The 21922-nt window shown below is 34.6% G+C and overlaps 5 protein-coding genes across 9 annotated transcripts; 2 read left to right on the forward strand and 3 right to left on the reverse strand.

Moving 5' to 3' along the window:
* The first annotated feature begins 15 nt into the window (after positions 1-15).
* On the forward strand, positions 16-2648 carry RHS18 (root hair specific 18). Its single transcript, XM_022049867.2, has 4 exons — positions 16-601; positions 861-1040; positions 1177-1342; positions 2058-2648. Exons 1-4 carry the CDS (start codon positions 377-379, stop codon positions 2483-2485), a joined length of 999 nt encoding a protein of 332 aa, XP_021905559.1. The 5' UTR covers positions 16-376; the 3' UTR covers positions 2486-2648.
* Positions 2649-3016: 368 nt separating this feature from the next.
* Positions 3017-5852, forward strand: LOC110820420 (cell division cycle 20.5, cofactor of APC complex-like). Of its 2 annotated transcripts, XM_022049872.2 has the most exons (8): positions 3017-3484; positions 3617-3715; positions 3968-4159; positions 4245-4517; positions 4694-4796; positions 4885-5201; positions 5304-5465; positions 5571-5852. In XM_022049872.2, exons 1-8 carry the CDS (start codon positions 3395-3397, stop codon positions 5712-5714), a joined length of 1380 nt encoding a protein of 459 aa, XP_021905564.2. In that variant the 5' UTR covers positions 3017-3394; the 3' UTR covers positions 5715-5852. The 2 variants fall into 2 exon arrangements, with proteins under 2 accessions (XP_021905564.2, XP_088068266.1); XM_088212140.1 differs by having other exon boundaries at positions 3019-3715.
* Positions 5853-5943: 91 nt separating this feature from the next.
* On the reverse strand, positions 5944-8990 carry FSD2 (Fe superoxide dismutase 2). Of its 4 annotated transcripts, none has more exons than XM_022049869.2 (9): positions 8830-8990; positions 8701-8744; positions 8484-8552; positions 7595-7783; positions 7050-7221; positions 6816-6934; positions 6702-6728; positions 6577-6600; positions 5944-6323 (listed from the first exon to the last, which is right to left on the reverse strand). In XM_022049869.2, exons 1-9 carry the CDS (start codon positions 8891-8893, stop codon positions 6111-6113), a joined length of 921 nt encoding a protein of 306 aa, XP_021905561.1. In that variant the 5' UTR covers positions 8894-8990; the 3' UTR covers positions 5944-6110. The 4 variants fall into 4 exon arrangements, with proteins under 4 accessions (XP_021905561.1, XP_021905560.1, XP_021905563.2 ...); XM_022049868.2 differs by having other exon boundaries at positions 8484-8558; XM_022049871.2 differs by having other exon boundaries at positions 8863-8989.
* A 4903-nt stretch (positions 8991-13893) lies between these two features.
* LOC110820483 (Transcriptional coactivator/pterin dehydratase) lies at positions 13894-15089 on the reverse strand. Its single transcript, XM_022049964.2, has 3 exons — positions 14656-15089; positions 14389-14581; positions 13894-14138 (listed from the first exon to the last, which is right to left on the reverse strand). Exons 1-3 carry the CDS (start codon positions 15001-15003, stop codon positions 14047-14049), a joined length of 633 nt encoding a protein of 210 aa, XP_021905656.2. The 5' UTR covers positions 15004-15089; the 3' UTR covers positions 13894-14046.
* A 649-nt stretch (positions 15090-15738) lies between these two features.
* On the reverse strand, positions 15739-16853 carry LOC110820372 (hydroxyproline-rich glycoprotein family protein). Its single transcript, XM_022049818.2, has 2 exons — positions 16101-16853; positions 15739-15985 (listed from the first exon to the last, which is right to left on the reverse strand). The coding sequence occupies exons 1-2, from the start codon at positions 16722-16724 to the stop codon at positions 15872-15874; spliced, it is 738 nt and encodes a 245-aa protein (XP_021905510.2). The 5' UTR covers positions 16725-16853; the 3' UTR covers positions 15739-15871.
* Positions 16854-21922: the final 5069 nt, after the last annotated feature.

A 21922-nucleotide genomic window follows, 5' to 3' on the forward strand; every position in this document is an offset into this window, starting at 1 on the left:
GGAAATCATCTCTTCATGATAAGATTCGAGGAATTTTAACTGAGAGTTCGACTTCTGATCCTCGGACAGCAGGCAACATTTCATTGGTGCCTCTTAATAAAATGGATTATCAAATGAATAGAAAAATAATCAGATTCAATTAATGTGAAAAAGAGAAGGTGTTAGCCAAAATGGAAGTGGCACCAAGAGCACCATTCTCTATCTTTAAACACACACTTAAATGCACTTCCTCCGGAACTTTTATTTCTTTAGGAGAAATTAACTTTAGAAAATTGTAAGAGGGTTTTGTTCTGTTGTCACATTCTTCCTATCTCCCACTGTCAAACTAAGTATAGAGAAGAAATTATCAGCAATATCCTTTGATTTCATAAACAAGATGAAGGTAGCAACAGCTGAAGTGAGTGTTGGGTTATGGGTGATAATGTTGGCAAACTGGGCAGTTCTATGTCGGGGCGCATTGCGCGTCGGATTCTACGGGGGAAAATGTGGGATTGCCGATGTTGAGGCCACAGTAGCCGGAGTTGTCACTGGGCAATTCGTCAGAGATCCAACCATTGTCGCCTCTCTCTTGCGCTTACAGTTCCATGACTGCATTGTTGGTGTAAGCTCTTCCTTTTCTTTTTGCACTTTTGAATACTTGTTTGTGTTCTTTTCCCATTCCATGCAGGAAAAGCATGTTCAACCATTTATTAATTCTATAGATAAACAAGCTTTATGTGGACCCTTGTAATTCTAATTTTGAATTAGCATGATCTGGGTCATTTCTCAAGTATACAATTCCACAAGCTGAGATGAATCTGATTATTAATTTTGAGTAAGAAAGTGATTAATTTCCATGAAAATGATGTACAAAATTAAAGGGTTGTGATGCATCGTTACTGTTAGACGGCATGAAAAGCGAGAAAAGAGCAACTCCAAATCTGAGATTGAGAGGATACAATATCATAGATGAAGCAAAGGCTGCTGTGGAAAAACTGTGCCCTGGTGTCGTCTCTTGCGCTGACCTCATCGCCATTGCAACCAGAGATGCTGTTTTCTTGGTATAATCACTGGAATATATATATATATATATATATATATATATAATTGATGAACTGGGTATTCAATTAATAATGATTATTGTAAATAAAGTGCTGAAAATGATGTAATTCATATATGACCATAAATTACTTCCAGGGTGGTGGGGGCAGATATGACGTGCGGACTGGAAGAAGAGATAGCTTAGCATCTGCAGCTCACAATTTGAACAGTAGTCTCCCATCGCCTTCAATATCTGTGTCCGAGTCTATCAAGCTTTTTGCAGATAAAGGGCTTACTCCTACAGACATGGTTCTTCTTTTAGGTACATCTTACATAAAATTACAATTTTTCATTGCTTCAAAATTCATAATCAATTATCACAAATACGGTGTGATCTATCGGTTAAGATTTTTAACGGTTTACTTGAACGTCGGAATTTAAAATTTATTAAACATATAAAACTTGTTGCTTTGTGAATGTATTATGTGCAGGTTGAGACCAACAATAATATTTAATTTAGTAAAATTTATGTCTTAACTCATCAGTACGATAGTAAACTTGTAATGATTAAATTAGTATATTTTGAAATGGTAGTAACCGTTCAATTTCATTTACCATGACTTATGATTTATCTTATCAGTGTGTGTTGGTAGATATGTAACGACTAAGTTAAATTTTATCTTAATAGAATATGACATATTTAAGCAAAAGAAATATTTCATGATGGTTAGATTTTTTTAATTACAGTAGTCACGATGGATTAAAAGATAAAACTTAATTCATTACTACATCGATAAGATTCTATTAACTGAATTGATATATTATGAACTGACAGTGACCAACCTATTTAATTTAACATAATTTATAACTTATTTCATCAGTGTATTAATAGAACTGTAACGACGAATTTGAATTTTGTTCTAGTGGACCATAATATATTTAGGTAAAGAAAATATTTTATGATAATTAAATTCTTTCAATTGAAATAGTTATAACGGCTTTAAAAAACAAACCGGGTATTTTTCCTGTTAATGCAGGTGCTCACAGTGTTGGAGTTGTACATTGTTCCAACATCAAAGATGGGCTATACAACATGAAAAACACAGGGAGATTTGAGCCAAGCATGGACCATTTGCTAGTCAATGAGCTAAAATCAAGGTGTCCTGAAAATGCAACCACAGACAACACAGTAAACCTGGATCAGAGCAGTCCAGTTGGGCCATTCACAATTGACTCAGCCTACTACAAGCAGTTAATGTCTAACAGAGGAGTTCTCAAGTTTGACCAGAAGCTAACATTACACCCTGTGACAAGACCTCTGGTGGCCAATCTAGCCAATTCTCTTGATTTCCCCACTAGGTTTGGTGCTGCCGTGGTTAAACTGGGAGCTGTTGGAGTGCTCACCGGCACCTCTGGGGAGATCAGGAGATCATGTAGAGTCCCTAACGGACCTCACCTTCCTTAACTTGGATATACATATATATGTAGGTGTGTCATTTTTGTTGGAGTGTATATGATTAATTCGTGTTGTTGAATAATCAGTCAGTCCCCGTGTTTTCAATCCTTAAACATGATAAAATGTGATCCAGGCCTTGTTCTTTAATCATAAACTGATTTTATTAGCGTAATCAACTACTTCACAAACATCATAATGTAAATGAAGCATTTTATTACCTTAAAACTACTATCGTTACAGCCGCCGTTCGCTGGAGTTTCGGTTGCTAACTCCTCTATCATCAGTTTACCAACTTTCTTCAATTTTCAGCATCTCTTTTAGTGGTAGTGTTATTACTTTTAGAAAATTAAAACAATCTTTTTATAATCTATTTAATTTTTTTTATCATTAAATTAAAAAAAGATACTAATCTCTTTAAGTTTTAATTTATCTTATAATAAATTTAAGTGTATTTTTATTTAGAAATATAAATAAATGCAATTACAATTTGAACATGAATAAATCTATATAAAATGTTAAAAACTAAATCGTGGGTACTAAATTCTTTTTAAAAAATTACAAAATATTAATCTATAGTTGTACTAAATGTGTGTATACATATATATATGACCGTACTTTATTATTATTTTATTTTTATTACAAATATGCGAAACTTGTGTATCTGACCTTAATCTATATCTACGTAAAGGACAAATAGGGCCCTAAGAAGACGGTTACAGCCCGCATCCGACTACAATCGGGTCAACCGGTAATTCAGTGGATCCGTTATCTCAAATCGACCCGACTCTTCAACTATAACAACAGTTGCATCCCGACCGTTGGGCTTTTCTGGCGGGAGATAAGTACGTCCTAAGACTGCCAGTTCTAGCTTTTGCTTCAAAATAATATCTTCATTTCTTCATATTCTGGTTCCTCGAAATGGATGAAATGGCACTGCGGAAATTACTTGAATCAGATTGGTACTCTCCCAGACGGCTCCTGAGCAGTCCCACCGAATATGATTTTCCGGTAATGAACCTTTCTTTGTTTCATTTCTTAAACAAAAGATCACCCTTCTTCTTCTTCTTCTTCTTCGTCTTCTTTTTATTCTTATTCTTATTCTTAATTGAAGAACGATTCTTCTGTGTATTTTATGCCAAGGGTGATCGGTTTATACCCAATCGGAGTTTGATGGATCTTGATCAGGCCCATAGTTTGTTGACTAACAGAACTCGAGAATTTCACAATCCGAAATTTAATGTATGTTTTCTCTTTCATTAATAGAAGGGTACTCAGGTTCTTGGGTTCAAATCTTGATGCAATTTGTGACTAAGAAGCTAATATATGATCTCAATCAGACGTTCAAAAACATGATTGCATTCAAACATTGTCTTGTGCTTCTCGTATATATAATTGAGTTATTTTGTTGGGGAAATTCTCGAATCATGACTTGGTAAGCATGTTAAAATGCAACATAAAATTATCAACCATGAAGTTGTTTGATTCATGTAGGAAGTATACAGAGACAAATTAGCGGAAAAACTGACATTGGATTCAGAAGGGAGACCATTTAGGATGTTAGTTTTTAGGGGAAGCCCTAAATCTAGCAGAAAGTCCCTTCTTCATATTGATGAAATGCGACGAGATGATGCAGAAGAACTAGATTTCGGCAGCAAGCAAAATCGGTTTCGATCCTTGCCCAAGGTGGTTGCCTAAGGTCCCTGTACAGCCTTTTTCTTCTTTGAATCTCCTACTGCAATTCTAGATAACTTATCCTTTGTGGGTACAGGGAGCAGCTAGGATTTTGGATGCACCGAGGCTTAGAAATGATTATTATTTAAACATCATAGATTGGGGACAAAACAATGTTCTTGCTGTGGCTCTGGGTCCAGAAATATACCTGTGGAATCCAGAGAATGGAGATACAAAGAAACTGTTTGATGTTCATGATGATGAAAATAATTATCCTACAAGCTTGGCCTGGTCTGATGATTCCAGAATCATTACAGTAGGATACATGCGCTCTAAACTTCAGCTATGGGATGCTGAAACTTCAAAACTTGTATGCTTCTCCTTTCTTCCTTGACTTTTTATCTTCTAAATTCAGTATATGTTTGTGCAAACCCTAGTGTTTAGTCACTGAAAATTGAATAAAAAAATAAGTTTCACCCATTTTCAAGATACAACTATACACGATCCTATGTGTGAAGCTGAAAGTACAGTTTCTCTTACACGCAGGTCAGAAACCTGGAGGCTCATAATGGAAGAACAGCAGCCATTTCATGGAAAGACCACATCTTAACATCAGGAGGCCAGGACAAAAAGATTATTAATCATGATGGTAACCATTCAATGTCCCGATAGTTGTGGAAAAGATTAACATCTATCTGCTGTTTTTCTGGATTCTAATATTCCCTTTAAACTGTCAGTTAGAGCGGGTAACAATTTGGCTTCCCACATTCGAGCACACACTCAAGAAGTGTGTGGTTTAAAATGGTCAAAAGAAGGCAAATTACTGGCAAGTGGTGGCAATGACAATCTGGTATATGTATGGGAAGCTGCAAAAATGAAATCAACAAACTTCTTGTTCCGATTTAATGACCATTGCGCTGCAGTCAAGGCTCTTGCGTGGTGCCCATATCAGTTTAGCGTACTTGCCTCCGGAGGAGGCTCCCAAGATGGATGCATTAAGATATGGAACACACAAAACGGAAGATGCATCTCCAGCGTAGACACTAAAGCACAGGCAAGTCAGTTTCTATGAAATTCTTCGCATTTATGGAAAGATACCTTAAGTGCTCATCTTTTTCTGGGGGTGCTCATCATAGATTGATGTCAAAATGTGCAGATTTGTGGATTGGAGTGGAACAGGCATCATAAGGAAATACTGAGTGGGCATGGATACAGTTTGAATGAGCATAACAACAAGCTATGTTTATGGAGATACCCTTCCATGAGTAAAGTAGGACAGTTAGGATCTCATGAAGCCAGAGTAATAAACCTTTGCCAGGTTCTTTAGTTCTGTACCTTGCATAAACCAGCACCTTGATAGATGGTTGTATCCTCCTAAATCCATTAGTTACAAGTTTTTTTTTTTGTACATTCCGTTGTGCAGAGCCCTGATGGACAAACTGTAGTATCGGCTGGGGGCGATGAGACTCTTAGGTTCTGGGAAGCTTTCGGACCTCCTCCGCGTGAAAATTCGAGGATGTCAGATCTTGAAGCTTTTCTGTCTCTAAAGACATCTGCCATAAGATAATGATAACTGTAACAATTGTTTTCTTTTACTACATTGGTTCCTTCTCCCCCTCCTCTCCTAACTGTATTCCATTGTACAGAAATCTAGGAGAATAAAACCCTTCAATGGTTATATCATGGTAAACTAGTTCGACCTATACTTACATCCACGCAGACAAAATAAAGGGGGTGGGAGGGGGGCGGGAAAAGTCTGGTCATTTTAGCAAGCTGAGTCAGAATAAGGGGTGAACTTCTTGGAAATAGTTTGTGTTATTCGGGTTGAAATATGCTTGTTCATTGATACAACACAACAACTAGATCTCAATTAATATCTCCTAACCCCGCAAAGACCCGGAAATTGGTGGTATCCTACAAAACCCATGGTAGATTCAAGAAAAACGTGTCCATGTTTCCAAATTCATTCAACTTCTGATTCGTCATGTTCACTATCCAAGTACACTTCTACAGCTTCATCATCTCCAGCTTTTTCCCCCTCTTCCTCCTTTCTCCTCCTTTCTTCTTCTTTTTCTCTTTCTGCAGCGCGAGCCTTCGCATTCTCGAGTCTGTCACTTACTGCATCCCATGATACAAGCTTCTCCATAAATGTTGATATGTAATCAGGTCTGCGGTTCTGAGGGAAAAAGGGACATTTATTAAAAATCATCAGTAAATAAGAGTTAACTAGGCTGAAGACAAAGATACACCCTGTTGGAATTGGAAATGTTAATAAAATAGATAATGAATTACTGATCATTATCATAACGTTAATAAAATAGATAATGAATTACTGATCATTATCATAACGTTAATAAAATAGATAATGAATTACTGATCATTATCATGAAAACAGAAAGGAAACTATAACTATGTTCAAGAAGTCGTACCTGAAAGTCTAAGTAGTATGCATGCTGTTTGTAGAGGGATCAAATTCCAAAGTTAGTAATCAAATAACAAATGCTATCATAGAAAAAGCCATTCACAGAAAGAAAGTTCACAAAATCTTTAATACCTCCCAAACATCAATTGTAAGTAGCGGCTGCAAGCAACCAAATAACATAATTAGGTTAACATAGCAAAAGCACATATCTGATTTGAAATCTCAAGGCCAGTCATTAATACGCACAGAATAGTCCCAAACAAGGGGATTTACAGCGTTGGGACTCTTCACCACCACAAGCTTTTTATCCTCATCTGATGGAGAAGGATTTACTGCATTTCCAACATTCAGCCTATTTGCTTTATCTGAACAACCCAGATAATGCTAAATCAACTATTCTTACAAAATCTAGCAAGAGAAACATACAGGAGATATAAAGTGAAATAAAGCTACATCAGACAGAACAAGTGGAATACCCACATGAAAGCCAAGCCCAGCCAGAACCAAATTGCGTGGCTGCAGCAGATTTAAACTCTTCTACAAATCTTTCAAAAGAACCAAAATCTCTTTCAATCAAACTTAGAAGTTCTCCAGATGGCTTTCCCCCACCGCCCGGTTTCATGGATTCCCAGAAGAATTGATGATTCCAAGCCTAGAAACAGATAGGAGAATTCAAATACCATACAGAAATTTTTATAAATTAATTTCCCGGACAGCAGATATTAATAAAAAAACAAATGCATACGGCATAGGAACACAAAAATTTGCCTGCACTACAAATAATGAGCAAAAAGTGCAACCTTAAAAGAAAATTTTCAATAGAAAATTCTTGTGCATGTAAAATGACTTTTTAAGAAAATACAAAAGAATCTACGACCATAACAGAAAAATTAGTAATTATACCTAATTGATTGGTACCATAGCTTTGACTCTTTTGTCGCTCAATGTAACTTATTTTTCCATTGAATTATTAATAAACCAATCCAAATAAAATGGTAGAAATGGAAAATTCACCCATGGCAAACCTGTGCAGCATTATTGAAAGCTGGAAGCATGTCCCCGTTGTTGTATGAAACAATTACAATCTCTTCCAATGACATGCCATTTAACTCTGTTCCTGCAATTTGCTTGTTTAGGTTCTCAACATAAGCTCTATGGTGCTTTCCCCAGTGATACTCCAGGGTTTCTTGGCTCATATTTGGCTCCAAAGCATTCTGCAGATTTGACACATGCGTTCAAACTGAATATCTGATATTTGCAAGTAATTTCAACAAGCTCACAGTAAATACGACTAACTTTTTATGTGGCTGCTTGAAAAACCTGTTTCAGGGAATGCTTGCAAATAAAATTTGAATTATCTTCCAATGGCTATTATTTTTAGAATAACTTTGCAGCTCCGTATTTGATACTGAAATGTTGCTCATTTACATAATTCCCAATTCATCTTACAAGTTTTGTTGTTGAGCACGTAAATATTTCTATTACTGTGACGTTTACAATGCGGGAATTTGAGTGCACAAGAATGAAAATGGAGAAGCTAGCTACTTATTAGCAGCTCAAAGTTAATTAAGTTTAATATATATATATATATGGTCAATTTGAAAAGGTAGATAATGGCGAAGTCGAAGTGCAGATTTCAAGCATCGCTGGTTAAACCACACTGAAGCACCAAGACCTTCGACTCATTTAAACTCTAAAACACGTGAGGGAGTGTGAGATGAATTTAAAAAAGAAAAACCGCTAATTTAACCTCGTTCTATGACATAGCCGAGGGAAGTTAGCGCAGCCATTTGGCAGCAAACGAGAAGCAGTAAAACATTAGCTTCTCAACAACAAAGTCAGGAAACTACATACTTTATTTGAAGAAAAAGAAAAAGAAAGACAACAGAGAAAAGTGTATCTCCAGAGTCTTACCAGCGGATATGGTGGAGGCTTGAGCTCAAATTTTGCAGTGATAACATTAGAGGCAGTCTTCCTCACAAACTGTCGCTGCAAAAAACAGACGTCAATTTTTTTCGTAAAAGCATTTCATCGAACATCATTAATACGCTCCAAGTAGCAGCTTTCAATAAATTCCTAAGAAATGAAAACAGATGACAAACTTTCCGATACCAGTAATATTTAAACTAACCTGGTTATTTGTCCAATGCAGACCAGGAACTGGTCTCGTAAGCCCTGCAAAATCAATCACCAAAAAATGAATAACACAAAGAGAAAGAGAGCAATAGAGAGAAGAGGGAGTGTTAGCAGACATGTCGACCTCGGGGAAGCAGCGAGGACGTGAGAATTGTACCAGTCATAACCGCTGTTGCTGCTGCCACCATCTTCTTTCTGCTTCGAATTTTTTGGTAATTTCAGGACAGGTTGAAGAGCGTTCATCTTTATTTTTCACTTATATTAAGTACTGTCTGTTTGTGCTGGAAGGTAAAATCAGCGGTTAAGCAACATATATTATAAGCGAATGGACGATCCTGATGTGGCCACGTCAGCGGACTTACACAGTACAAGGAGAGTCGTACTACACCGCACATGATGCGTACTATCACGAAAGGATGGGCGGTACGCTTTGTACCAGTGCCATACTCTGATAATGCTAACGACATTATGTACACACACAACTTTTTTTTATATTAAAATTTCTAAGTTACTTTTCAAAAATTTCAGATATGATATAATTTAGATTTTAATATATTTTTCACTATTTTTTATTTTTAATAAAGATAACATTAATTAAATAATATTTTAGAAAATAATTTTAACTAATTAATTAAATTAATCATATTATTAGATTTATTTTTTACTGTTATTAATTTATTAATATAATTAATTAATTAAAATTATTTTTTAAATATAATTTAATTATTTTATTTAAAAAATAAATAAATATTAAATATCGATGACTAAATTATAATAAAAACATAATAAAAATAAATTATAATAAAAATTAAATTTTAAAAATTAATTTATTAATTTATCATATATTTTATTATACATTAGGCAAAAACCAAATAAACTTGTAATATGGACGAATATATTGATAATGGTTAGAATAAACACGTTAATTTTGTAAACCACATAATTATATTCCAAAAAAAAGGTACCTCGGAATAATTTTTTTAATAAAAACAATAATTTTTTTTTTCTTTAAAAAAGTTAAAATAATAGGTTTATTGTTCTTATCCTTAATTTTTTTAATTGGTAGGTTTTTCTCCACTCAAAATTAAATAGTATTAGAAATAATTACTTAACCACATTTCTATATTGGTGGATATGGAATTATATATTTTTAAAAAAAATAAAATTAAAATTAAAATCTTCCCTTAACTTAGTGGATTCTTTTGGCATTGAAGTGAAAAGGGGAACATAAGCACTTAATAATTACTAATTTTGTTGTTTGAGGATGTTTTTTTTTTATCTTATTTTTTTCATGACAAAAATAATTATTTAGTTTTTATATTTTTAATTTTTGTTTAAGTTGCTTTTTACCTCATTAATTAGTTAAATTAATTTATACATTTTTGAAAGTTTTTACTTTAGTTCATCTATTTAACTGTAACGCCCAAACAATTTGGGCATTTTTTTGTTAGTATTAATTTTGTTTAGTTTAATTTAAAAAAAAAAAAAGAGCGTCACGTCAACAGCCACGTCAGCGGCCCAGTCAGCAGCCTTAGCCAACCAAGACCTGCCGCGTGGCAAGCCCACGTCGAGGGAACGGGCCACATGGGCGATCCGCGTGCGCGCGGATCGGACGACCCAGATGCGTCCCCGCGCGCACGGACGGCCCAGATCAAGTGTGCGCACGGACGACCCAGATTTAATCAAAATGGACGGCTGAGATCAAAAGGCAAAAAGGTATAAATAAAACCCCCACACTTGACCACAAAAACCCTAGCCGCATGCCCTCGCCGGAGAAGACGAACCAGATGCCGGAAGAGCCGGCCGCCGCCACCCACCGCCGCACCGGGGAGATTTCCGACCGCCGATCGAGGTAAATTTCATACCCCCGACTCGTTTTTCCACGCTGAGTTCCCCCGTGGCCAAATCAGAGCCAAAATCTCGGCCAAACGGCCGGAAAACACGGCCGAAACCCAGCGGCGCCGCCGCGCCCCTCCTCAGTTTTTGCCTCCGATGAGGCCCCTCTCGGCCTCCGTTTGATGCAATTTTTATATCATCGTGATCACCATTCTTTTCTCTACAGGTTGATCGGAGCCGAATCACTAAAACACGAACCTCGCCGAAGAGCCGCCGCACCCGAGAGCACCGCCGCCGGTAAGCTTCGGTTTTTCGTAATTTTTTGGCCCCCCGAGAGCCCTAGGGTTGTTTTATCACAGAGACCGATGTAAGTGTGGCCGAATTCGGCCAGAAACGACCGAAAACAGCCAACCCGAGGCGAATCGCCGCCGCAAGCGGCGGCGCCGTCGTCGGAGCACGGCGGAGTCGCCGTGCTGGAATTGCGATATTGGTCGAAAGGGACCCTGGATCTAATTTGGGATTTTTTGGAACACGTGCAAGTACCAGTAGTGCGTTTAAGTTCCCCATAAAAAATTCAGGAAAAATTAGGGACAGCCTGTAGGCGCACTGTGAAGCCGTGTTCGGACCCCGAAACGAGTAAGGACCCCTCACCCTATTTCCTATCACGGTATTAAAGTTCAATAATGATAAAACGGTATTTCTTGAATCAACGAATTTGTGAAATTATTTAAGGTCGCTAATGGAGCACGAGTCTAGTGTGTTTGTCGGTTAACTGTTATTTGGCCTATTTTACAGTTTTAAATGCAGTATGAGGTCTGATGTTTTCATTTCATAGTTTCATGTGCATATTTTACAGTTTTATTGATTATAGGTTGAATGACTGAGTAACCGATGCTGTATGTTGTCTTGTTTGGCATAAATTACTGTTTTGCTTGTTTGTGTGTGAATTGATGATGCTGACTGAGGAAAAGGGGAATGAAAGGTTATGTAAATTGATAATTGTATAATGTGATCAGCCTGACTAGATATGCTGGGAGATGGTGGACGGACCGGGTCCGTAGGGAACCCTACCGGGATTGTGGTCTCTCATACCGAACGTGGTATGGAGACCTTATGTATTTTGGCGCCCATACCGGACGGGATATGGGGACGGCCCGTTTCACCCTCATACCAGACGGGGTATTGAGGTTTATAGTTTTGGCGCCCATACCGGACGGGGTATGGGGACGGCCCTGGAATCAGGTTGTAAATGTTAAAGGTTCACGGGTAGCGGGACCCCTATGGATCCCCACGGATACTAGTAGGCTGGTAAAAGAGGAAAAATATGTTGTGTAATGATTGAATTACAAAATGCGTGATAAGTATTATGTTATACAGTTTATATGATTTCATGATGATGATAATGTTATTGCTTTCGTATATTGTTTTATGAATTTCACCAAGGTAAGTGGATGGTAAAGGTTTTATTATTGATAAAATGATTTGTTGTAAATTATGTTCCATTGGTCTTTTTGTGTTTTCTACCCACTTTTACCTCCGTGACGGTGAGATATCGTGATGTGTTTACTGGGCTAGTGTAGCTCATTCCTTATTTAATCATTTCATATCAGGAAGACATTGTTCCCGAACCCGTTCCGCAGGAAGACGACGAAGGGGACGCCTAAAGACTCCATAGTCATAGTCATAGCTTTTACTTTTGAGTTTCTCTTTTAGTTAGTTTGATCTTTTATATTTTGAGCACGTTTTTGGTTTTAGTGTAAGGGATGTTAATCGAAATTTTGACTTCGCTTCCGCATTTGACATTTTTAATACACATATTTCATTTTAAATTTCCGGGGTCGTTACATTAACTCTATGTTAATAACATGAAGGTTGATGTCAAGTATCAAGTCTAACTATACATAATACATTTTTATTTGTAATTGTACAAATAAATATCATATCATATATCACATATCATCTAGTTATGTGTAAAAAAATAAAAAATAATAAATGTAGACTAGTTCATATGACATATGATTTGACACTGACCTTAACAATATTAAGACTGATATCACGTATCAAATCTAACAACACATAACTTCTTTTCAATTGTAATTGTGTAAATAAATATAATATCAGATATCATGTGACGTCTAATATAGTATAAAAAAAATTCATGTAACTATTTCAAACTAATTCACGTGATATCTAATGTAACATCAGTTTTAATAATATGTCAAATTTAACAATTAATAACATATTTTTATTTATGATTATATAAGTGAATATCACGTGACATCTAATGTAGTACAAAATAAAAACGGTCCATATAATTAAAAAAATCATTACATAAAAGAGAAACTTAAATAAATGAAAAGAAAAATACATCATGATTACGTGCTCTGTGAAACATCATAGATTTGACCTTTGATCGCCATAAGAAAAAGCTTTATGGGATTGTTGTTGTCGTACCTCTTGAATTCATACTCACTTATTTCACAAAGTTAAACAAGGGATGAAAGTGGTTGCATATATTCCCCGATGGATAATTCAAAAAACTCGAATACCCAATGATAGATGGTCAAAGTCAAAGGTAAAAATGCAAAAAACATTGTAAGAGAGAGACCCATATCAATTGTGATTGCTTCCTTTATAGTCTCTAATAATTACAGAGTCATGGTTCAACACTTCAATTAGAGAGAGAGATTTGACTAGAAAAAGAAAAAGCTACTATATATCAATCTATTTCATTTCTCTGATGATTTTGTCTTCTTTTTTAATATGTAGATTGATTTAAATTAATCCACGTTAACTTTTTTCACGTCACATGACATCCACTTATACAGCTGTAAATGATAAAATATTATTAGTCATAAAATTTGATACAACTTTAACACCATAACAAAGAATTAAAGAAATGGACTAAATTAAATTTTTTTTATAAATATAAAAACTAATTTGATCAAAAAATAATGCACCTACAAATTTGAACAAAAATAAAAAATACAAAAATTAAATCATTATTTTTATCTCTTCTTAATGATTTCTTTCAATTGAATTTCTTTAGTTCTTATAATTAAAGTGCTTGTGTTTTAGGCATGAAACCTTATTAATGTGTTATAATTTTATTTATTTGATGGAGTTTTTTTTTTTTCTTTAAAAAACGAATTTTCTTTTTTGTTTTAATAGAAATACAATTGTTTGAACGAGATAAAGAATACACTTATAAAGCACTAAAATGATCTAAAACGCTGCGTTTGGAATAATAAATTTGACTTTATTTAGTCCAAACAAAATTAGAACAATACCCTCTAAATCTTATTAATTTATCTCCTCTTTAGTTAAACTTAACATGTATTTACACAGAAAATTTGACAAATTTTTTAATTTATTCCCAAGAAAGCATGGCTTGGCAAATATTAAATAATCACCATCAACATAAGCAATTGTACTCACCATGTGTTGAAGAAGAACTTGTGAGCAGCTTGGGAGAAGGAAATTAAAAAACAAAAAAAAAAGAAGGCTATGCCCAAATTCTTTTTCTTGGGGCAAGATCTGATGTTTTAATCTCATCTATTTTGGCAGCTACAATAAAATCATTCATGCTCAACCCTCCTGCAAATTCAAAGTTACAGCCCATATATAAGAGTGATTCTGTATAAGATCTAAGAACATGTGAAAAGGCAAAACAAGCTTAACTCCAACGAAGATAATATTTTAACTTTAAATTATTCTACGATGTGTTGTTAATCAGATAGGCCTGTTCTATACAATCGTGAATATATATATATATATATATATTAATAAAAGTTTTATATGCAAAATGAAACAAGAAAGACAAATCAGTGCAGAAAAAGGAAATTACCAATTGAAGCAGTCCATAGTTGAGCTCTAACTTGATTAGAATCTTCCAAATGAAGATTGGGGAAATGGCCGGTAGCTTTTACAACTTGATAAATCCTATTGATCAGCTCAACCCCACATTTGAAATCTCTCAACTTCCACACACACTGTAGCTTAACCCCATCTTCTTCCTCCAACAATCTCCACCCGATTACCTATCGATTTCAAATTTCAAGTCTATTTCTAGAAAATTTATAAACAACAAACTCCGATTAAAAGAGAAACTCACCTTCTTTAAGAGCTTCTGAGCATCATCGATTGACATGGGAGGTTGCAGAGGAGGTATAGGGGCACAATCCTGCTTGGCAAGAGATAGAGCAGAGACATTAGGGATAAGGATCTTGTGCTCAGTATCAACGTTTCCCAAAACTTTCTCCGCAAAATTACTCTCTAATTCTTGAGGGAAGGGGTCCCTTGCCCCGAAATCACCCAGCAAATCGGGCCCCGCCGCAGCCCGAGTTCTCAAACTGAGTCGACTCTGAGTTGGGAACGGGAATTCGGTAACGCGGTGACGGTGAAGAGATAGGCGAGGAAAGAGGATGGAGGATGGAAAGTGAGTCGGAACGGTGGCGGCCATGAGTGGAGAGATAGCGAGTTGCTCTGTTGGGCTTGGGTGATTAGGAAGTGAAAGTGGTGGCTGAGAGGAGAGCTTCAGAGTTGAACCGGATCGGTTAAAGAACCGTTAGATAACTAGTGGATAGGGTGAGGTGCCGATTGGAGTCGGGTCGGTTCGGGTCGGGTCTACTAATATTTAATTAATTTTTATTTTGTTTCATATTTTCTGTATTTTATGTTTTCTTAATTAATATTAATTTGTGTATAATCTATGATTTTGTTTCGTAATCTGCCAATAATTTGGTTGGGTTGAGTAAATAATTTTACAAAGTTTAGTAATATATTTTCTTGTTATTTAATTATATTTTATAATTATATATATATATATATATATATTTTTTTTTTTGCAGAATTTGACACAATAAACGTAATATGTCTTTGTTTGGAGTCACTATAATCAATGTCTTCTTCTTACCAACCAAATTGTCATTAAAGGCATCATGAACTTGAATTCAATTCATGATCGGTGAATAGATTTTGTGTTGAAGTGTTTTTATTCCATCGAATTTATTATTTATTTTATTTTAATTTTTTAAAATAAATATTAAAATTTATTTTCATTATTAGTGATAAAAAATAAGAGAATATAATTTGATTAATTAGTATCAGTGAATAAATTTGTGTCAGATAATAAAGCATGTCTCTATAAGACAATCCACTCGCATCCAATAAATATATTTTTATGTAATTTCATTTCTTACTTTGCCGTATATCTTTCATTAATTACATTTCATTTTTTTTCTCTGCAATATATACATATATATATATATATATATATTTTTTCTTGCGATTCTTTTCTCGTGTTTCTCAAACATTTTGATTGATTGGGTCTACACCAATTTGTGCCTTGGCTGGAGCTTCTTCCATTGCAATCCTTCCATCACTTTGATCATGCTGCTTGTCAACATGCAGCAGCAGCCAACACCTCGCTTCTTCATCAACTCCTGTCAATTTTATTTCACCCACCATATCATCTAATTCTATACACACACACGCACATATATGTCGGAAACAAAAGCAAGAGCGTTATACATGTGTACTCGTATATGTATGTATTACCATTGAAAGGTCGAGCTTTCTGAAATGAGCAGCTTTTCTCTGACAACTTCTCCTCCGGCTCACCATTATCAGCTCTCCTAGTGTTGTGGGTCTCCTTATCTCGCCACTCGTCTTATTATTCTCATCATCATCATCATCACCATCTTTGCCTTGTAAATTTGGTGGAACAATATCATCAGAAAAGGAAACTTTCTGGAGAAACCCAGAAGTGGGAGGAAATAAAGGAAACAGACATTCCAGGAAAGAAGATCCTACAAGGCTCGATCTCCCAGTCGCATAACTACTCGTACTGCCACTCTCTGTAATTTCAGAAGCCGGCGAAGAAGGAGTTTCTCCAGCCATCTGAACCCAGATATCATCAATCGATTCCTCCATGGAAATTACTGATGCCGATTGCACCATAAGGCAATTGGGTAGAACAGAAGAAGCAGAGCTGAAGGAATCATCAGTTTCAAAATCAAATATTTTAGCAGCTTCGACTCCATTGTTGGTGTTACAGAGTTGAGAATTATAAGGAGATGAATAATGTTGCAGAGGTTTTCCAGGCTTTTCTTCCCAGTTGAAAGGAATGGAAGCGACGAACTTGACAGGAGGTGGGAGGTGATGATCATAACGAAAAGACATGGTAGGTGTTGCAGGTTTCCAATTCTTTTTGGGTATTCCTGGTTTTTCTTCCCAAAGAAAAGGAACTGAAGGTGGTTGTCTTATTTGCTTTCTCTTTAAATATTGTCCGCCATTCTCGTGCTGCTCTGCCATTTCTGAGCTTAGATATATTCCCTTGTGTATATTACATATCATATATATATGTACTGCATGTTGGTTTGTATTAAGGTTGAAATGTGGATTGATGTCAACTGCACCATTTTCGCAGCTCAAATGAGATTAGGCGACCTGCTCTTCCACCACCTCACTTAATTAAATTTATACCAACTTAAATAATTCTTCTTTTTTTTCCTTTGAAGGGTTAAATTTTTTTCTTCATTTTATAAAAAATTCGGTGAAATGCATTATTCAAATTGCCTTATATTAATAATTTTTAGTATATAAATATATACATACTATAATTTTTTAATTTATCTTTATTCCTATTAAAAGGATAAAAATAAATTAAATTAAAGGATAAAATCTTCTCTTATAATTAATTTTAATAAACTGTTGTTTATGGGTCTTAATAGATTTATCATGTAAAGATCCGCAACCTCAAAAAAAAATAAATTTATGATTTAAATGTAGAAGTGATTAATAGCATTAGTATTTACATTTATTATATAATAATTTAGAATGTCTAATAGAATTACGTGAATATTTCTACTAAAAGATAAACAATAATTAAGAAAATAAAAAGAATAGCGAATAAATAAGCATTTTAGAACAACTTTCACTACTATTTGAAAAGAGTTTGAGCGGTGAATTATTCACAACGCTCTTACTGATCAGGATTTGAATATTGGTCTTCTTAATCTGAAATTGTTAATGAAATGGTGAACTACACTATCCCAATAAGAATATCACACTAATCACAGATATGAAAAACTGAATATTGTTAAAAATCATAAAATAACTAGTAGAGCTCTTAATTTGAGTAAATTCATTCAATATAAAGAAAACCGTTTATTCCGTACTTACCATAATGAGTTTTCCGAAAATAACCTATGAAAACTCATATTCAGACTATTTTTTATTTTCACGCATAAAAGAACAAGAGACGATAATTTTCATTTCTTACCTACTTACTGGTACCCATAGGGCTACATAGGGATATTCCTCAACTCGTGAACCTAATATCTAATTTAAACAATTAATCGACCATTCTCATATATTGTCCGGTAATGGGCACCAAACATTCCATCACCTCGATACTTTGTCCAGTATGATGGTAAATCATATCTCTCAAACCTTCTCGGTAAGGGACTTCCCATCCTCGTTCGACTGAGATAACGTTCACGGTAGGGTTTCCTATGTATGAGGCACGTCCGCTCTTTCTTTGGGTACTCAGTAAGTCTTTCACATAAAGATTTTTATCAATAAAATAACAAACCACGCACACTAATATCTCATATTATATTTACAGATCAACTAAACTATATTTATGATGACGGTATATAACCGAATAAATCAGATAAATTGATAAAGCTATAAAAAATATAATTTAAGAAGATGCAGTATATAATAACAAGCAAATAGAGCAGCACCAAAAAATAAACAGAAAATTAGGACAATCGTGAACTAACGGGTTCTGACTTCACTAGTGACCTGTAATTATTTTTAGAGTTCTCTAATTTTTCATAAAAATATGAAATTATACATCTTTGAGCCTCAATTTATTGTAACAGAGAATAGAGTGAGAGATCTTTAATTGAATTGGTATTTTGAGACCTCGGACTGTCTACTACGCCACCCAACGAGTACCGAAATTTCTAAATTTTTCATATGAAAATTCAAAACACTTGTCACATACCTAAAAATATTTCAAAAATCTAAAATTGGTGTCCAAAACTCTTTTCAGCCAATTTTGGAGTTTTGGCATGCCGCCGGTGACGGTTCACCGCAGTCTGGCTAATTTTGGCCAATTTTGCACATATCCCTGCAGAAAAATACATTAGGAAGCCTCGATTGGCCGAAAAATTACAAAAATCGAACCTACCGATGGGGGAACCTACAGGTGCAGTGGCTCCGCTGATTCTCCTTCGCGATTGGAATTTTTTCTTCGGCTAACCTGCACAAAAAAAGACGGTGAATACAATGATAGAAAAATTGCATGAAACGGGAATCGGGAAGGGGTTCATCGGAGAAATTTTTAGATTTTGGCTACAGCGGCTCCACCGGACTTTACCCGTGGTCCAGCTCACCTGCTGTCCCACTTACTCCAATTTGGCCACAAGGATGCTCAGAATCGAATTCCGAGCGGGTAAGAAAAATTTTTTCTTCTTTTGGCAGCTGGCGGTGGCGCTAGTGCGATGGCAGCCGGCGATGGCTCTGGTGCGATGGCGGTCGGCGGTTGACCTTCTTCTCTAATGTCTGGTTCTTTTTGTTCGGCGGGGGCTGACGGCTAAAGTTTGGGTTCCCATGCGACATGAAATATTTATACTCATCCCGTGTCGATCTAATCCATTCATCGCTATTGATATCGTCCGTCTGATCGCACCTAATAAGAAAATAAATCTAAACCGTTCATCGCAATTAATTTCGTTCGTCCGATCGTGCCTAAGAAGTGAACGAATCCGAGCCGTCCACGCACGCAAGATCAATCCCGGGCTGTCCGATCGTTGGACACTCAGATCGCCCGCGCGACGCTGATGTCAATGTGTCTTACCACACAGCGTACTCCAGTTCGTCGGGGCTTCTGACTAGGACGTCCTACATGGCCGATTTTTTTTTTGTATTTTGAAATCCTGTTTCTAATTTTTCTTTTAAAAACGCATTTCGAACTTAAATTTTTACTCATTTTTCTCAAAATTATTTTCGATTACATTCATAACATATTTTTTCAATAATTTAACAAAATTAAATTAAATTAATTTATAAATAATATTTTTATTTATTTTTAAATTATCAAAATTGATCTCAAGCCAATTTTTGGGTTTGGGTATTATATATAAGATTTTATATTTTAATTAATCTATATATAAAAGGAAAGCCAAAAAAAAAACATAATGTGTAAATTTCTAAACCTTTTTATTTTTAAAATAATTTTTAAACATAAAAATAAATTAATTTAAGAATATATAATAGTTGTGTATTTAAATTTTTTAAATATAAAAATAAAATTTAACTATAGCTTATCACAAATTAGAGATAAAAAATTATTTTAAATAAAAATAAATTACAATTGTAAAATAATTTAAGCTTTTTAAATATAAAAATAAAATTTAAAAACTGCGTACATTTTGAATATTTCTATTAAATAAAATAAATATATATTAAGAAATTTTCAATTACTAAAATAACTTGAAAAATAATATCATACAAATAATCATAATAATTAATTTTATTACTATATAGTTTATTTTAATAATTTAAATTATTAAAATAACATAATTAATTAAATATAATATAAAATTTTATATAAAAAAACACTTCCATCACGAGTTGTACTAATTAATATATTATTTTCTATTTCAAAATTAGTTTTTACTTAAAAATTATTTCTAAAATATTTTCAACACAAGTACTAGAAAAAACAACAATATGAACTCTATACTGTGTTTAGTCATTTATTTCACATATGATATTCAAATATTTACTAAAAAATATAATTTAATAAACTATAAATTAAATATTTTACTTATTATTCAACAACCCACAGAAATCCCATCAAACTTGATGCCATAGGCCTAAAGACTTGACCCGAAGCTAAACGTCCAAGAAAAAGCTGAAGCACCCATGTGCTAAAGAGCAATAGAAAATTTCCAAGTTGGTTACTTTTGCCGTATTTAATTGACTAGAGTGTGAAACCATTATGAGAAAGTCTTGTTTATGGATATATAAATAGAGTTCTTGGTCAGTGCTTTTGCCTCACAGAAGCTGGAGAAGAAGAAGAGTAGCTAACTAGCTAGAGAAAAATCAAATTGATTGAGAGAGTAATTTAAGTAGAGATGAAGAGGGGATTAAGTTTAGCAGCAGTTCTGGTAGTGTTGTTGTTTGTGGGGGAGTGCGCCGCACAAGGCGGAGGCAGGCTGAGCCCTAGCCAGTGCGACAACGAGAAGAGGCTGCTGGTGTCCAGATGCAGGCCTATTATTTTAGGGAATAAGCCATCCGCCGCCTGCTGCGCGCGGATTAGACTGACTCACTTCGAGTGTGTCTGTCCCGTCGTCACCCCTAAGCTCGCTGCTCTCATCGGAGTACAACGTGTACTTAATATCCTTCGAGGTTGTGGAAGAACTGTTCCTCGACACTTCGTTTGTGGAGGTAATATATATATATATATATATATATATATATGTGTGTGTGTGTGTGCGAAGAAATGAATTGGGTGGAGAACATTTTTCCTATTTGATCTTATTACATATCATTTTTTGTTCAAAATTTTGCAAGTGTAGATGCGTAAGCTGACTTTGGTTTAATGAACTTTGTTGCAGCTATAACGACTCCGTGAGGAAAAGAAGGGACTCGGTAAAACGACGTCGTGTGGTTTGTTTAATAATTAATTAAGTCGCCAAAATGTGTTGAGCAACTTAGTTTACTGTTTTGTCTTACTAATCTAAGTTGGGTTTCCCCTTTCTCTTTTTCTTGGGTGTTTTTCTTTTATTAATATTGAGAAAGCAGACATGGCGGCGCTGAACTAAATAGAATTTTTTTTCCTTCTCAGAAGAGCAGACAAATTTGGAATGATATGTAATAAATGCTTCCGATAAATAAAATGTAAAAGTTCCTTCTAATTTATATTTATAATTTTTGTATGATTGAATCAATTTTATTTATATTTTTAATTTAAAAATTATGAATTTATATGTTAATTATAAAAATTACAAAAAATATTTAACTTCAAATTGATTTGGGATTAGAGCGTACTGTCGTTCAAAATTCTCATTATATTTATATATCATATTTCCATTCTTAAGATAAATATTATTTTAAAAAAAGTAAAGTAGAGTGCATTTATAAATACATCTTATTAAATGTTCATTGATGCATAATAACAACTAATTAATATGTAAAACATGATAATTTGTAGGCCTCTTTTTTCTTATTTATAAATATAAATTTATTTCTATTAATTAAAATAAGAATTAAACTTCATCTTAAAATAAAAAACAAATTAAATAAATGAAGAAATCAAAGTGGCGTAGTTGAGTGGAGTGGATTTGGGTGATCTATAAAAA

Source organism: Carica papaya, chromosome 9, assembly GCF_054855325.1.
Source record: "Carica papaya isolate Zhongbai chromosome 9, ASM5485532v1, whole genome shotgun sequence".
NCBI classification, from domain to species: Eukaryota; Viridiplantae; Streptophyta; class Magnoliopsida; order Brassicales; family Caricaceae; genus Carica; species Carica papaya.